Source organism: Anabrus simplex, chromosome 2 (assembly GCF_040414725.1).
Source record: "Anabrus simplex isolate iqAnaSimp1 chromosome 2, ASM4041472v1, whole genome shotgun sequence".
In the NCBI taxonomy this organism is placed as follows: Eukaryota; Metazoa; Arthropoda; class Insecta; order Orthoptera; family Tettigoniidae; genus Anabrus; species Anabrus simplex.
In genome coordinates, this window is record NC_090266.1 from 662641972 (window position 1) to 662659281 (window position 17310).

At 39.6% G+C, this 17310-nt stretch overlaps 1 protein-coding gene across 2 annotated transcripts in view; it reads left to right on the plus strand.

Annotated features, from left to right (window-relative positions):
• The first annotated feature begins 3040 nt into the window (after positions 1-3040).
• LOC136863016 (transcription initiation factor TFIID subunit 3) overlaps positions 3041-17310 on the plus strand; it is a 336297-nt gene continuing 322027 nt past the window's right edge. For both annotated transcript variants that reach the window (XM_068225836.1, XM_067139319.2), the window contains exon 1: positions 3041-3414. In XM_068225836.1, coding sequence (XP_068081937.1) covers positions 3397-3414 — 18 coding nt within the window. In that variant the 5' untranslated portion in view covers positions 3041-3396. The remainder of the gene's footprint in view (positions 3415-17310) is intronic.

Genomic DNA, 17310 nt, shown 5'->3' on the forward strand with positions numbered 1-17310 from the left:
TAGAAGTTAAAAATTTCTCCTCACCAGATCCAAAATAATCATGATCATTATAAACAGCTTTAAGATGTGCAGAGGGATACAACTGTAAGATTGGCATGGGATTTGGAGATGGGTAATTTGCAGTGAAGTTTATGGATAGATTTCTGAAGTACTCATTGTATGAAGAAGTATTTCGGAACTGGTGTGGCCTGGGATCATGACTTCTTATATCTTGAACAGATGACTTGACCTGGACTGTCTTTAAAACTAGTGCATTTGCCTTAACTGGGGAGGTTTTAAATTTGTTTGCACTTGTGGAAAGATTGTAGCTGGCTGGTACAGGTTTCCTGGCAGATGAAGGTCTTGCTGGTATTGAAATCTAACAAAGCATGTAATGTAGTACATACATGTTTGCAGTGAGCAAATGGCCCCATACCAGCACTACATTCACACTGGCACTCCTCAATTAAGAAGTCTGCTATTTTCAAGTCTACATGGTATACCACACTTTTCCTATACTCTGATGCAACTCTGCCTTTTAAAAATGTAAATTCACCTTCCTGTGCCCAACGCAAGCACAACAAATACCTCTCTTTGTACATGTTACTACCCACACCTGAATCACGTTGCTCACAGTTCTTTAAATATCTTGAAAAACACTGGGCAGTCACAGTTGGAAGGTCTGTACTTTCATTTACGTCCTTGTACACTACTGCACTTGGTACTTTCATCATGAAAATATCCTCCTCCTCCTCCTCCTGCCGATTTTCCACATTAAATGTGGCATCATAATCTTCGAGACTACAAAGGATAAAATACGAAATGTTACGCGTATATTGATGATTAAAGCATCCATAAAATTGACATTGTACTAGGCCTAGGCCTATGTCAGGTTATGAAAATATACAGCAGCTTTAATCCAAACAACAATACCTCTTTATAAGTTCACTCTTCCTTCCATGAACTTTCGCATTTCTTCTTCTGAGTTCCGCCTTCAATTGAAATAAATTCCAGTTCCCATAATTCTTTATTTCACTCATTTCGATGCCTGACAGAACAGCTGATTGCATTAGAAAGAATGAAGCATGTCCGCGCATTCGTATGCGCCAGGACCCCTTCGGTCCTTGCTGCGCTCTTGTGGCGGCAACACGAAGTTCGCCTAGAACACTCCCATTACTCAAAGTTCAAGTATCTTTCCCTACACGACTTTCAGTTTTGTTGCACCAACCTTCGCCTACGATCATTACTATTTTAAACGAGTACCTTGATAACACCAAATACAGTAGAGACAATACACGACACTGAGCGAGATATCGAGGGACAGCTATTGGAGCACACTCTAGCGGATAGACCTGAACGGTACTAATTCTGTCATAAGAGCACATGTATTTTTGTGTGGAGTTTTTGGTGTTATTTATGCGTTTTCAGTGAATTGACATAATTAAATAGTAGCGTGTGTCATTCCTTGATATCTCCTGTCAACATGAGGGGAAAGGTATGTGCTGTGTTTGGCTGCAGTAATTACGAAGTAGAGAAAAATGCGCGCTCGTTCTTCAGGTTCCCTCGTGACAAGAACATGTAAGTAATATTGTGTTTGCATATATATTCTTCCAGTGACAGAGACTTTTATAGTACTTCATAATCTTCTGACCTGCTCGACCCATGTTTTAACGGGCTTAAAATATAATACGCATATTTTATTGTATAGTGCAGCAGTTAACCTTCAATACCGATGTGTTGTTGTAGGTGTGATCTGTGGGTTTTGAAATGTCACAGAAGCGATTTGGATAAAGTGTACAAGAAAGAAGGGACGTTACGCTTGTATAAGAATTATAAGATCTGTTCAGATCATTTCCAGGCCAGCGACTTTAAAAATCCTCGACTGTACAGCCAAGGGTATGTTACATTTTTACTCTAATTGTACGTAAATATTCCTCAAAGCATCACTATCGACAACATTTTCAAACGTTTCTTTCTTTTATCCCTCTTCTCAGATTAAAGCCGGGATTTTATAGATTTTCTTTCTGTTAGTAGGCTTCATGTTAAGAGGAAAATTGTCCAGCTATTAAATGTTAATTCATTGCGTCATATGTGTAAGGAATGTGCCGATATTTTTATTGACAAATGTCTTAATATGATGATACATTGTTTTTAAATGAGGAAAAAAGACAAATCCAACCGTAAGATTTCAGGCAGGTATGCTAAAGCTAAAAAAGTAATGCATAAATGAAAGATCAAGCCATTTCACAGCAGTCCATTTCACACCTTGTTTGTATGTCTAATTTCAGTCTTTGAATAATAACCTTTTAAATAATTCTTCATTCATTTACCCAGAATTGCGTTAGCAACTTCGAAGTTAATATCTCAATACCACTTTCTTTCTAGACGTAATTTATTTATCCATTTCCGTATATACATTTCCATTGATATTTGAATTTAGCGCGATTTGTTCAGGTCAAGTCACTAGGAGCGCCACCGTCGAATTGTCTCCCATTTTAGCAAGGCGAAATCCGTAAGTGTCGTGTATTGTCTCTACTGTATTTTATAACACTCACATCAAATTGTAATTATGATTTAGTTTTTCAATTGTTTTGTTCCGACATGTTTGTGAGGTGGCCCTTCAAAATGTCCATGGTGAGTAGATACTGTCTCAAGGTTTTTATTACTTTCCGATCTCGTACAGTGTAACACGTTACTCCTATTCCAGCTTACTAAGTTCTTTGTGTCCCTGCTCAGTACCGAATGTAATACCTCCATGAACCTCCACATACCCGATATATTTTTCCTTCTTTAAGTGCATCTATCTACGTGTGATCATGCTAAAATCGGGCATTAGTGATGTAATCGTGTGCTTTTGGTGATATAAGTGTAATATATTAATGATCTTGTGACTGGGAAAGAATTTTTTGAATCCCAAATAAATACCCGCAAGACATGACAAGACAAAACATCTTTGCTAACAAGACCTCATCTTTCTCCTCCTGTGCTGCCATCTAACAGATGCCTACGTTCCTATCAGCGTTGGTTGTCTTGTCTTTGGTTGTCAGTTGTATTTGTTATTTTCTGGCTTCAATTGTTTGTTTACAACGATGACGTTTTTGCTTAAAAACATTTACTGGATGCTGGTTTGAAATTAATGCTTCTCCCTGAATTGTGAATTCTGATGGTCTTTGGATCAAATTGTCTGCTGTATGTTATTTTTCTGTCTGTGAAATCTAGTCCCGTACCTTTTGCCTCTGTGTTGGTGTGAAAATAGTATCGGTGTTGATCCTATTTAAAGGTTATAGAAAATTGTGACCGTCTTTCGATGACAGTATCAGACTTTATTGTGAAGTTGTAAGAACGATATTATATTTGTTGAAATCTTTTATAAAGGGCGTTAAAATTTACGAACTGTAACTATCAGTGTTCCAAGTTATGGATCCGAAGACAGTAGTAAGTACGGTATTTTTAGTTACGGTTTTCTTCATAAAAGTCTTGATTATGCCTGAGTCTTTGTTAATGTATGTAAAATGCCTTGATAACACTAATTTGTATTTAGATTTGATGTTGTTTTATTATGGTTGAAATTCACTTATACTATTTTGCACCAAGTCTGACTGTTTCAAAATGTGGAACATAATGGTGCGTTGTTTCAAGGCTTTCGTTTTTAAAGGATTTAAAGACTCGAGAAATTATGTCCACGATCTCTTACTTGAGTAAAGATCGTCGTCATCATAGTTTAGACTGGATAAAAATTTTGTATAGAAGTAAGCACAGGAACTGGCGTATTGTTTTAGGGAAATTTGTTGGTTTTGCTATTAGTGTACATTAGGGACTGAAGATTTATGTGTGTGAATAATATCTGATAGCTTGTCATTTTTTTATGAACCAAAGTCCTGTGATTACTCCGGAATTACACCAGCCCTTGGGCTAAAAGTAAAATAATTGGGATTAGTATAGCCCGTGGGCCAACATATTTCTAATGTTATAAGTAAGTGGAAATTAATGCAATCTTACTTGGAGAGCGTCTCAGACGAGAGATGTGTTCATTGCGATGTCCAGGAACCCACCATCCCGCCCCAAGAAGCACATTTACTTTTATAACCTATTTAAGATTATTACACGCCATTTTCATTTCTGAAGTAGCTACTTGTATTCGTATTGGCCAATGTAAAGTGCCACGTGAACCGTGAAGAATGTTGATCATAATCCGTTACCAACCGCAGCACAATAAAAGCGCCAGATCCTATCCTAACCGTCCAGACCAATCGTGTTTCCTCATAAAACTAGGGGCCTAGGGCTGCTTCGCGGCTTCTAACCGTCCAGACCAATGGTCTTGTCCACGGCAAGAATCCTAACCGTCCAGACCAGTTGTGTTTCCTCATGAAACTAGGGGCCTAGGGCCGCTACGCGGCTTCTAACCGTCCAGACCAATGGTCTTGTCCATGGCAAGTATCCTAACCGTCCAGACCAATGGTCTTGTCCACAGCAAAAATCCTAACCGTCCAGACCAATCGTCTTCTGTCGAGGCCAATCATGTTTCCTCACGAAACTAGGGACTAGGGCCGCTTCGCGACTTTCAACCATCCAGACCAATGGTCTTGTCCACGGCAAGAATCCTAACCGTCCAGACCAATCGTCTTGTCCATGGCAAGAATCCTAACTGTCCAGACCAATCGTGTTTCCTCAGTTGTCTTGTCAAGATACTATCCTAACCGTCCGCACGGCAAGAACGGGGAACAATCGAAGCATAGGTCCTAAGTACAGAGGTTGGCTGCACTGAGCACTGCTGCAGAACATCCTTTCCGAGAAGGCCGCGAGCGAGTAAACAAAGGACATTTGTTACGCGTGTGTGAAAGTGTTGGCCCACGGGCTATAACTTACTAATGATAAATAGTTCATTAGATATTTTCACAGTGAGTGAAAAAGTAGTATGGAGAGGATCAAAGTCAGGATAGCCAGTTGCTTTGATTATAGATCGTTGCCTTCACTGCACATCTTTCCTCATTGTTGTGATCCTGCTGTATGTCATATATTTGAAAAGAAATGCAATGTGGCAATCATGATTTAAATTATATTAATTGAATTACAATTTTTTTTAAATGGCAATTTTATTAATATCACGTATAGTTGCTTATAAAAAGAAAGAAAATGTAGGTATACGCCAGTAACAGTGCCACTCTTATTCTGTGTTCATAATCGTTTCAAATAATATGGTATCATAGGCCTACGTTATGATATTCTCCATGCTTTTGGAGATTAAACAAACTATTAATCCTAATGAATTGGGAGCAAGATTGGAATAGAGTTGGATGTTTGGGGAACGTGTGTAAAATTTAGCATGCTCACATCGTGGATGAATATATTGTGGAATTTAGATTATTATTATGTATCCATTTCCAACCTTTTGAAAATCAGCAGGGTTCATCAAAGAATTGCAAATGATAGGATATGAATAAGGACTCTTCCTTTGCGTCGTTAGACATTGCTAAGTTTACATTTCACTGCGCAAGTTGTTGGAACACTACATGGAGGAAGTACTTTCTTTAAAAACAAAGAAAATATGTTTTTGTTTCCAGAGAAGTATTCTAGTAATGATGTTAATACTTCTCAAATAGAACTCACAGTCAGCTCTTACAATAATAATGTTATTGTTTTTATGTCCCACTAACTACTTTTCGGTTTTTGGAGATGCCGAGGTGCTGGAATTTTGCTCTTGCAGGAGTTCTTTTACATGGCAGTAAATCTACCGAATTGAGGCTGATGTATTTGAGCACCTTCAAATACCACCGGACTGAGCCAGGATTGAACCTGTCAAGTTGGGGTCAGGAGGCCAGCACCTCAACCGTCTGAGCCACTCAGCCCTGGCTGTCATTCCCAGGGATCAGAACTGATCTTCTGGACTTGTATAATGTAGTTTCTCTCTAAGGCAGAGCTGAACCCACTTTGAGGTCAGGAAAGCATGTTTGTTGTTGATATTGAAAACACCACACTACATGCAGTTTGGATGTGCATTATTAGCTACCTGGCGAGTTGGCCGCCAGCTTTGGACTTCCATTCAGGAGATGCTGGATTCAGATCCCACCGTCAGCAGTCCTGAAGATGTTTTCCCATGGTTACCCATTTTCACCCCAGGCAAATTCTGGGGTCTGTACCTTAATTAAGGCCATGGCCACTGTCTTCCCTATCATAGCCCTTTCCCATCCGTGCATTCCTGAAAACCTTCGATGTGTAAGTGTGACTGTAAATCATTAGCAAAAAAAGACGACAATATTAACTGCTAGTGGATATCCTTGTTGACAAGAGAACTACCTTTTTTGGTAGTGTGGATAACCTCTGCCTCTGACAGGAAGATGATTTCTAAGTAGGAGTTGCATTTCACAAAGTGGTCATTATGAGAATTTACAAATTAATGAAGGCAAACTTTTAACTTGCTCCATGAACAGCAAATAAAGAATGAGTCGCTGCAATGATCACAAAAATTTCATTCTTTCTAAATCAAAAGGGAATTCTTTTGGTGTGGTAAACCATTCAGGATGTGTAACCACTCTTGAAAAATATTGAATCACCATGCTATACTAATATCATCATCCTGAATGATTTACCATACTGAAGGAATTTACTTTTAATTTAGATGGAGTGCTGCTCATGGTGTAAGTTAAAATTCTGCTTTGATCTTTTTCTGAGTTCTGACAGTGACCACTTTGTGAAACGTATCTTCTGTAGGCCTAGATCATATTCCTGTTCAGAAGCAGATGCTTTTCACACCACTCTTAGGTAAACTTCCCAACATTCGTCTAGAAGTTAGACAAGGTTTTCTATGAGCAGCTAATATTGCACTTGCAAACTAGGCAATATGTTATGCTTTCAGTGATATATCAACAACATTATGCTTTCCCGTTCTTGGGATGGAAAGGATTTCTTGTAAGATATCTGTCCTGTACAGAGACTATATTGTATTCACTCCAATTTTCTTATATTAGTAATAAGTTGGGGAAATGTTATGTTTTTAACATTTTATTATGAAGCTCATGGGTTGCAATGGTGGCACAACTAAAGAAAAATCCAGTTCTTAGGTAAATGAGTTTGAAGTTTTCCTTAGTACTGAAATGGGGAAATCATACAAATTAATTGGAATAAGGAGCGAGCAGTACTAAACAGCTCTGCAGTACCTATTTCAGTAAGCCCCCCTTGCTGTAGCCATGACCAAATGTTTGAGATGTGCCGCTAATACTGCAGTGTTTTTTATTCTGTACATTATGTTGGCCTTATAGTTATGAATTTCATTGGTTCCGTATTGAAGTGGGATTTTATTGTTATGTTGGCCTGTCTTGGGAGTTTGTGTCTTGTAATATTGCAACAATTTTTCAGACAGTACAGGAGTCTGCAATGACTCCAAATTAATCTTTTTTTGAGTTGTACCGCTATTGCAGCCCATGAACTGTGTGTGCATTCTGTTGACTTCATGTAGAAATATATATTAGATAAAAGCTTTCTAATCTGAGCTGCTTCCTCCTTTTGCAGAGACCTTCTCCTTGGCTAGCTGTATAATCAGCCAACTTCACAGGCTAAATTATCTTTAGATGTGTCCCTGTTTGTTATTGTCCAACTAGTACCACTGTGATGCAATACTGTATGTTTCCTGTGCTCTCAATGCTTGATGTCGAAGCCTTGAAGCAGTAAAGGGATGGAAGGGAAGAGGAAATTTATACAATTACGGATAGAATTGTAGCATGTGCTTCAGATAGGTTACATACAGCTCAGTTATATACAGCCTACAGTAACGGGTACTTCGGAGAAGTAGATTTTCAGTCCAAACACCTGATATGTGGGTAACCTCCCATCTTTACCTGTGCAGTGAGACAGTCTACTCTAAATGAAGATGAGTTTTGCAGGTTGATATTAAATGCAAATGAGATTTCTACAATTCACTAGATGGGGATTAAAGCCTTGTGCATGGTATTTGTTGACATCATGACTTTGTTCACAGAAGAGCATTAGTAAAATTCTAATTTCATGCTTGTTATTGAATGGAGCAGGGATGTTATTGTAACGATGATTTGGCGATTATGATGTTACTATATGGGGAAAGTTGATGAAATGGATTCCGTTTTGTGAGACTACATGCGTGACATAATTTATGCAACATTACCTGATAAGAGGGATGAGCTTGTCAGAAGGATTATGGCAAAAAGTGAAAGTGTCACACACCTGATGCTGTTGAGGCTGTAAGAAAGTGTTATGAGACATATAGTGCTTTGTGCAGTACATGAGGGTGAATATTTTGATCATATTTTGTAAATAAAATGGTAGTACACAGTAACCACATTGCACTATTTATTTACATTTTCCATTCACTTGAGGTTTTCACCTTTAGAGTACATCATTCCACTGCACCAGTGAATCAGAGATGTTGTCAACACATCAGGAGTGGATCTGGAAATCTATTTCTACGAAACATGTGTTACTTTAGACCACCCAACTTACTAAGCTGTATATATCTGAAGCATCCGGTGCATATCTAGAACCTGATTTACCACAGCAATTTTTTGTTTTAATGACATGCACATGTGTTCAAACTATCTTGTTGTGCAATAAAAGCACACTGGTAAATGCACAACATAATTTATTATTGCATTTTGCATTAAATATCTAAATTTCCCTCACATTTTGTTAGTAAACTAAGAAGAATTTATCATTCATCCAATTAATTACTGTAAATCACACAAAAAAATATAAAGTAGATAAGTTAATCTATAATATAAAGAGGTAGAGCATTAGTGTTGCACTTCAATGACTGCTCGTGTTTGCTATGCATGATTATTGTAGTTTTTTCTTTCTCTGCTCGTTTTTCAGTACGCCAGTGGTCGAGAGAAACTCAAGTGTTGCAGTACACTTCAAATTATAATCTGACAACTGACTTCTCTGCATTGGTTTGCATGCTTTCAAACCTTAACATAGTTGCTCGCAGAAGTATGTGGAGCCAAACTTGCTTAACGCTCTTGCAGCAAACCTTTGTAGGCAGGGAAATCCTCTTTGAGGAAAGTCACATACACTACCTGATCAAAAGTATCCGGACACCTGCCTGAAAATGCACTTAGACTTTACCCATGTTACGTTCTCTATTGTTGGACATTAATACGGGGACGGTCTACCCTTCACCTTTATGACGGCTTTAACTCTGCTGGGGAAGCTTTCAATGAGATGTCTGTGAAAGAATGGCAGCCCCAAGCTCCAAAACCAGAGAAGGTACAGTGATGTTGGATTCTGGGTTGTGGAGCTAAGTCGACATTCTAACGACCCAAGGTTATTCCATTTGGTTCAGGTCAGGACTCTGGGCAGGCCAGTCCATTTCAGGAATGTTATTGTCCACAAACCATTACCTCACAGACGCAGCGTTACGACAGGGTGCATTGTCATGCTGATACAATCATCATCTCCGAACTGGTCCTCAGTTGTACATAGTACACAATAATTTAAAATTTGTTCATGTCCTTCATTTAGAATTTTCTTAAGCGCAATAAGGGGACCACGCTCTAACCACGAAAAACATCCCCATACCATAATACCAGCCCCTCCGTATTTCACTGTTGGCACTACGCATAATTGCAGGTAATGTTCTCCAGGTATTCGCCAAACCCTTTCATCGGATTGCCACAGGGTACAGCGTGATTCATCACTCATTTCCAGTCATCCACCATCCATTGGTGTTGCTCTTTACACAACTTCAAGTGCCGCTTAGCATTGAGTTCAGGAAATGTTTGGCTTATCAGCAGCAGCTCAACCATTGTACCCCATACTTTTTAATTCCTGATGCACAGTTATTGTGCTGGCTGGCTTGCTGGTAGCACTTTGGAACTCATGAGTGATTCCTTCCACTGATTTCTTACCATTTTTTACAATCGCTCACCGCAATGCTCGATGGTCCCTGTCCAGCATTAAATGAGGCCTGCCTGGTCTTGGTTTAGGTGCGGTTGTTCCTTTGCGTTTCCGCTTCACAATCACATCACCAACAGTCGACTTGGGCAACTTTAGAAGGGATGAAATGTCCCTGAAGGAGTCCACGTTCAAAGTCACTGAGCTCTCCTGATCGACCCATGCTGCTGTTACTGCTTCTCAACTGATATCGCAATACTCCCTGCCTCCTTTTATACTGGCAGGTCCAATTCTTGTGATATCTGGGGTTTAATTCCACATTACATAGGGTTGCCCGGATACTTGTGATCAAGTAGTGTATATTCCTCTTCTTCTTGTATCTGATGGCACTGTCAGTTACATTTTTTCTCATATTGAACAAACTAAGCATTTGGCATTCCATCCCTTATAAATTAAATAAATAAATACAAATCTTCCCATATAGCCTACTGTAGATAAAAACTGTCAGGCATAGATGGCCTTTTATATGGCATTGTACATGGTAGTTCTGTATTTGAAAGTATTTAATACAGCCCCGTTCACGATCAGCACAACACTGCGAGTGGTGTGATGAATAGTCTACTACAGCTAGCTACTTCCCTACGTGCCCATTTCCAGCTTTCTCCCCTCAGCTGCTCAGTTGCTTGCTCCATTTTGTTTCTCCTGGCCCATAAAGTGCTCTGATATCACAAGGGCTGATCCTGTGTCAGAAAAATAATTATTCCTGCTCCAGATTTGAGTGAGGGGTTGTATCATGAAAGAAGGGTATCTGGATCCTTGTAAGTCTTGGATTGTATTAAGAAAAGAGTTGGAGAGAGTAGCAACTTAACAGGTAAGAATATGTTTGATAGCAGAGACATGATGAAAGACATTTCATTACTTTTCATTACTCATTTTGTCATTTGAGAAGGGAAATGGTGGGTAAAATGTTATTTTTTTAAAAGTCTGAACCCATTGACTTCTTTTGCCACTTTAACTATTTTCACACTTTCTTTCTTTCACAAATCTACTGATCTACAAATCTAATGATCTTATACATTATGATTGAAGGATTGGAATAAGCAGCTTCCTTGTTACATTCCACGTCCCGTCTTGAACCTTGTGCCTTCACAGTTGTTTTACTCATGCTAAAAGTTTTCTAGTGCAACTCTTCTGCATAATATTTCCTAAATGTGATGGCAAGGAAAGTATTTATATACGTTTTCTTGTCACTTGGGACAGCTGTGCCAATTTCGTTCTTTTCTGAATTCTTCCCAACAAGCATTCTCTTGCCGAAATTAAGGTTTATAGTCAAAAGGTGTGGTCTAAAAGTATGTTCTTCTTCCATACTTGATTCAGGTGTTTTCCCTGTAGTACCTGTTTTTTTATGTATACAGGGTGTATCTAAATTATACTGTCAAAAAATCAGGGATGGTCTTTGTGTGATATAAAGAACAATGGTGCGATCAGATTGCTGGAGAAAATTTTTCCTTTTCGAGAAAATGAGGTTACTTTCTTTACTTTTGAGGACGCAGTTCAAATTGATAAACTCGCCATATTTGCTGTGCCAGAGCGCCAATCGCTGTCTGCTGCGGTGCCTCAGGGAAGGGAGGGGAAGTGGTAAGTATGATAGATGGACACGGAGATAATGCTCGATGCAAATGCAGAAGTTTCTCGTTCATTTAGCGCAGTTGCTTCCCAGTCTTAGTAGACAGTTGTTCTGTCCACATTGGCTACTGAGTTTGTGGTAGTAATTGATGAGAATGGCTCCATTTCGATACATAAATGAAGAAATGCCCGAAATGCATCTAGCCTACGATGCAGCAAATGGCAATGGGGGAGAAGCCATACCGATTTAGGCGTCCGGCACACTAATCGCTGCCAACCTCTTTCATTTATGTCCGTTGGCGGGCAACGCGTGGAGGAGGTCGGAAGAAAACTCTCATGTGACAGTAATGCGCACATTTCAGCATCGGTTTAGTGTCATTATTTTTGTCGGCATTGTTGATGACTATTTACTTGGGCCGTGTGTCCTTCCCCCTTGCCTGAATGATGAGCAATGCTACCGTTTCTTGGTAGAATCACTGCCTGGATTATTGCAAGATATTCCTCTGGGTGAAGCCTCCGTGGCTCAGACGGCAGCGTGTCGGTCTCTCACCGCTGGATACCATGGTTCAAACCCCAGTCACTCCATGTGAGATTTGTGCTGGGCAAAGCGGAGGCGGGACAGGTTTTTCTCCGGGTACTCCGGTTTTCCGTGTCATCTTTCATTCCAACAATACTCTCCATTATCATTTCATAGCATCTATCAGTCATGAATAAATCACTTTTGGATTGGCGACCCCATCGTACTAATAGCCTATATATGATTCATTCATTACATCTCTTACCTGGTTGAAGACTGGAACACAGGTTGTAGGTTTTCATTCATTCATTAATTCCTCTGGGTATTCAGCAGCGAATGTAGCTGTGTCAAAATGGCATTTCACTCGCCGTGTCATGCAGGTTTTAAATGATCCCTATCCAGGGAGATGGATAGGCCATGGTGGGCTAGTAAAACGGTCTCTGCGCTTGGCTCATTTAACTCCCGTGAACTTTTCTTGTTATGCGAAGATTGAAGTAGATCGGGATATTATTTATTGTATTCAATCCACTGGACCTATTGTTTCTTTCATTCAGTATTTCAATCCTTTTACAATGTTGTGAGTAAAGGAATGAATGATCGTTTGGCAGCAGCGAAGCATCTTCGTGCATTGTAAATAATAAAGAACATTACTGAGACCAACAGATGAGAGAAGAATCCATCTGGTGAATTTCTTGACTGACAACTTTGTCCTAATTACTGTGTGTTCTTGTACTGTGTGTGTAATTATGGCTGCTTTATAAACAATCTGTGGATATTGCCTGTAAGAGAAAAAGGCAACTCTGCGAGTTGAACGAAGAAACTTGTGCATTCTCGGGGAGCATTGTCTTTGTCTATCATGCACTCCACTACCGCTCCCTTCCTTGAAGCACACCAGCGGGCAGCGGTTTGCGCTCCGGCACAGCAAATACTGCAAGTTCATCAGCTTGAATCGCGCACCTTGATGTAACAAAGTAACCTCATTTCCTCGAAAAGAAAAAATTTTCTCCACCAATCCGTTTGTGTCATTGTTCTTTGTGCAACCTGAAGAGCATCCTGATTTTTTATATAAGGCTCCTTTTTAAGAATATCATAACTATTGTTAACCATTTGCTCACCATTTGAAGCACATTTCCAACATCATCCTCACTTTCATATGTAATTTTAATACAATCAGGTACCTGATTGATTACCTTTCAGAGTGAGATTAAGGCTGAAGATGCCCTTATTTAAAGGGCAAAACATGTCCCTATAATTTTATTCAAGATTGAATTTCTTAATTAAAATCTCTATTTATGTTCTGAATAGGTGGAATAAATAAATTTTAATATTTATTTGACTTCAATAAGATAATTACCATAATACTAGAAAGACGGTATGCCTCCAACCACTTAGATGTACAAAGAGGTCAAAAATGATTCTCGCTTGAGATATAGCCTACTTTTAAGTTTGTTTATGAATGAAAACAGGAAACCGGACTAAGAGGCTCAGACGGTTGAGGCGCTGGCCTTCTGACCCCAGCTTGGCAGGTTCCATTGTGGCTCAGTCCAGTGGTATTTGAAGGTGCTCAAATACATCAGCCTCGTGTCGGTAGATTTACTGTCACGTTACAGATCTCCTGCGGGACTAAATTCCGGACCTTGGCGTCTCCGAAAACTGTAAATCTAGTTAATTGGACGTAAAGCCATTAATATTATTATTATTGAAAACAGGAATGACGATAGGTTTACTACAATGAAAATATGTTCCAATACTCTTCTTGACCATTATACAATTATTCTAAACTGTATAGCCACATTATGTATCCAAACATAAGAGTACCCAATAAACTTTTTAATTTTGTGTGGCTATTTCAAGCAGGGTGCAGCCCTTGTAAGGCAGACCCTCCGATGAGGGTGGGCGGCATCTGCCATGTGTAGGTAACTGCGTGTTATTGTGGTGTAGGATAGTGTTATGTGTGGTGTGTGAGTTTCAGGGATGTTGGGGACAGCACAAACACCCAGTCCCCGAGCCAAGGGAATTAACCATTTAAGGTTAAAATCTGCGACCCAGCCGGGAATCGAACCTGGAACCCTCTTGACCAAAGGCCAGCATGCTAAACATTTAGCCACGGAGCCGGACACCCAATAAACTATACGTCACAGACATATATATCAATGTAGGTACAATCAATTAAAATTTATTTTCTATTTTCTTATTAATTCTATCTACATGTGTATACCCAGCCTATTCAAGCGTGCTGATACATAGTGATATGAACATCATGTAGTTAAGTGCAGTATGTGTGTGATTGAAGTATATAACCCTCGAAGTTCACAATTCACTAACATTGTACATAGGTGATGATCATTTCTTCTCTTCCAATACATTTCTTGCAGAGAATCTTTCTGCATGCTTTACACATGTGCACACCCTTCATATCCACCTCAAATTAATGGCACAGTTGGCGTTTCCTGTGTTTATGGTCAAGATGAGGTTCATTGTCGTTAATCATCATTACCGTCTGCAATTTGGTTCCTTTTATTTCTGTCATGTGTGTTTCCCTGGGTAAGTTCCTCGGCAACTTGTAACAGAATCTTTTGACATGAAAACCTCATATTTGTAACTTGCTTGTACAGCACCCAAGTATTTATTCTTGCTGTAACTTTTCAATATTGCCTTCAAATTTAAACCTAATTTTAACTCGCCTGAAACAACTATCTAATGTCTCACTTCCTGAAGGGCATTAATTATGAGAAAATGATACATATCACCATTTTCTGGGGTGCAGCTAAAACTGATACATGATTAAATTCATCAAGTGGATCACCAAAACTGGAACAAAAATTGGGCACCACTTAAAATGTTATTACAGAAATAAATTAATACTTTAGTATTTCCTAGCATGAGTACTCTTCTTCTCCCAGAGCGACGATCATGTGCTGGTGAGTTTCCAAATTTGCTTATAACCTTACCTGACACAATAGTAGTACTGATCCTCTCTACCACCATCATTGTAACAACACTACGTGAAATACACAACCTCCTTTTTCCACCTTGCTTGATCTCACAACAACATATCAATAAATTCATATTATAGACACATTATAGGCACACAAATTACACTCCTAATATTAATGTGAATGAAATATATGATTTCATTTCAAAAGCAGTGCCTTTTTCCATTTTAAAACATTTTAATCAATTTTTATATAATTTTTTTAAAAAAATAAGGCATAGCCAAATAAACAAATCAGTCTGTTAAAAATACTGGTATTAAGTATACAACCTTGCCAAATCCCAGGCAACTGACTTTAAAAAAACTAATTGCATGGGACTTGAACCTTCTAACCCTCAAGCACTGTCAACTATCACAAATCCTACCACACCCTAGCCATGTGAGCTACTGCTACACTTGACCTACGGTGCCCACTTCCCAGCCTACACTGGCCACAGACCATCATCTCCTCATCCTCGTCCAACTTAGCACCGTATCCAGTGCAACGATACACATTATCTTTTACAGGGTCAAATAAACAAATCAGTCCTTGAAAGCTATGAGGTATGCAACCTTACCACATCCCAGGCAACTGGCTGTTAAAAATTTTTTTATGTGGGATTCGAACCTCCTACCTCGAGCACTGTCCACTATCACGTATCTCCCTGCCTGCTTGCCATGTCAGCTACTGCGACAGTTGACCTACTGCGCCCACTTCCCAGCCTATACAGTACCGTGCTCCCGGTCTGTGCGTCCACCTCCTGTTTTAAAGTACGTGTTCTGCGTATTTGTTATATTACCCAGGTTTAGGAAGAGGGACCGATGTCTTTCCGAACTGTAGTAAATGTGAAGGGATGCATAAAACTGGATCACAAGGGGCTGGTGGACCACCCGGTATATCTTTAATCACCCTCACATACTTCTGAAGGATGTATTGGTGTTGCAGCACCACTCAGTCGATTTCTCTGGGAACATGGTCAAAGATTTTCTCTGCATCATTGTTGATCACCATGTGGAGTTCCGTATGTAGTACTCAGCGCTTTATCAAGATCTAGAAAGTCTGAATTGCATCACTAGTTGACATACACACCGGATGTGAAACTACACTGGTTTGATGGTCATTGATGATACTTGTGGTGCAATTTATAATGACACACCTCCTAATTTTGAGGGTATGTTAAATGAGTTTGATACCTCCCTAGTTCCCACATTCTCTTCTGCTTGAAGAGCTTGAAGATGGACACAGGATAGCTGTGATGGAACTGTTCTCTCTGACATGTACCCACCACCTAGGGTCTTATTAAACATCTTAGTCAGCCATTTTCTTCTGCACCCAGAGCCATCCATAGCTCAGCTGGGATATTATCATGGCTTACTGCTTTGCTATTACTTCATCTTTTACACGTTTGCTTGACTTCAGCCACGTCTTGTGGGAATTCTTCGTTGAAGTATTCCCTCCAGCGGTTGTTGAATGACATGTCCTTTGTTGGCAATATCCCCTTGTTGTCAAGAATATATTGTTGCTGACTATATTCCCGAGTGCTTTTCACACAGAGTAACAATTTGGTAGATTTGTTTCACATTCTCTGGCATCTCCAGGTATGTACAATCCTTGCACTGCTTCTTTCGCTTCTGTAACTACTGCCTTTGCAGGTTTTTTTAGTGGCCTTCTAAGGCGTGGCTTGTCCTTGCTCTTCCTATCCTTCTACCATTCCTTGAAAAATGTTTTCTTCTCCCTGAGCACCTCCTGGACTTTGTCTTTCTGCCACTATGCTTCCTTATCAAGCTTCTGTCTCCCTTTTGAGACCCCCAGATGCTCCTTTCTTGGTGCAGTAACTCTGGAAATGTTGCTATATATGATCTGGGCTGTTGGTGTTGTTTACATCCAGATCATGGGCATTATAAGAATGTCTTAAGCTCTTTGTATTGCTTTTAAACCTTTTGTTCTTCTTTGGCAAGCTGGCTTAAATAAGCAGTTGATGTAACTTTTGATTCACCAACCAGAAGCCTATGCTGCAATGTGAGAGATTCACCTAGGATGATTTTACAATCAGCAAACTGAGAGCGAGTCCTGGTTGCAAAAGGATGTAATCAGTCTGGGTACATACGATGCATTCTTCCAATTGACCTTGATCCAGATATGAATTCTTGACCTTATACGTAACATGGTGTTCTTTTGGAAATAAGTGTTTACAATTAATAGATAGTATGCTAATGTGGGCTGAATAATATCTTCTCGCAGATCATTCCTTGTTCTGAAATCAAACCCCCTATGACATTCAATATAGTCCTTGGCAGTTTGTCCAACATGGCCATTCAGGTCGCCCAGTGTGATGTGTTCATCTGGTGGTGGCGG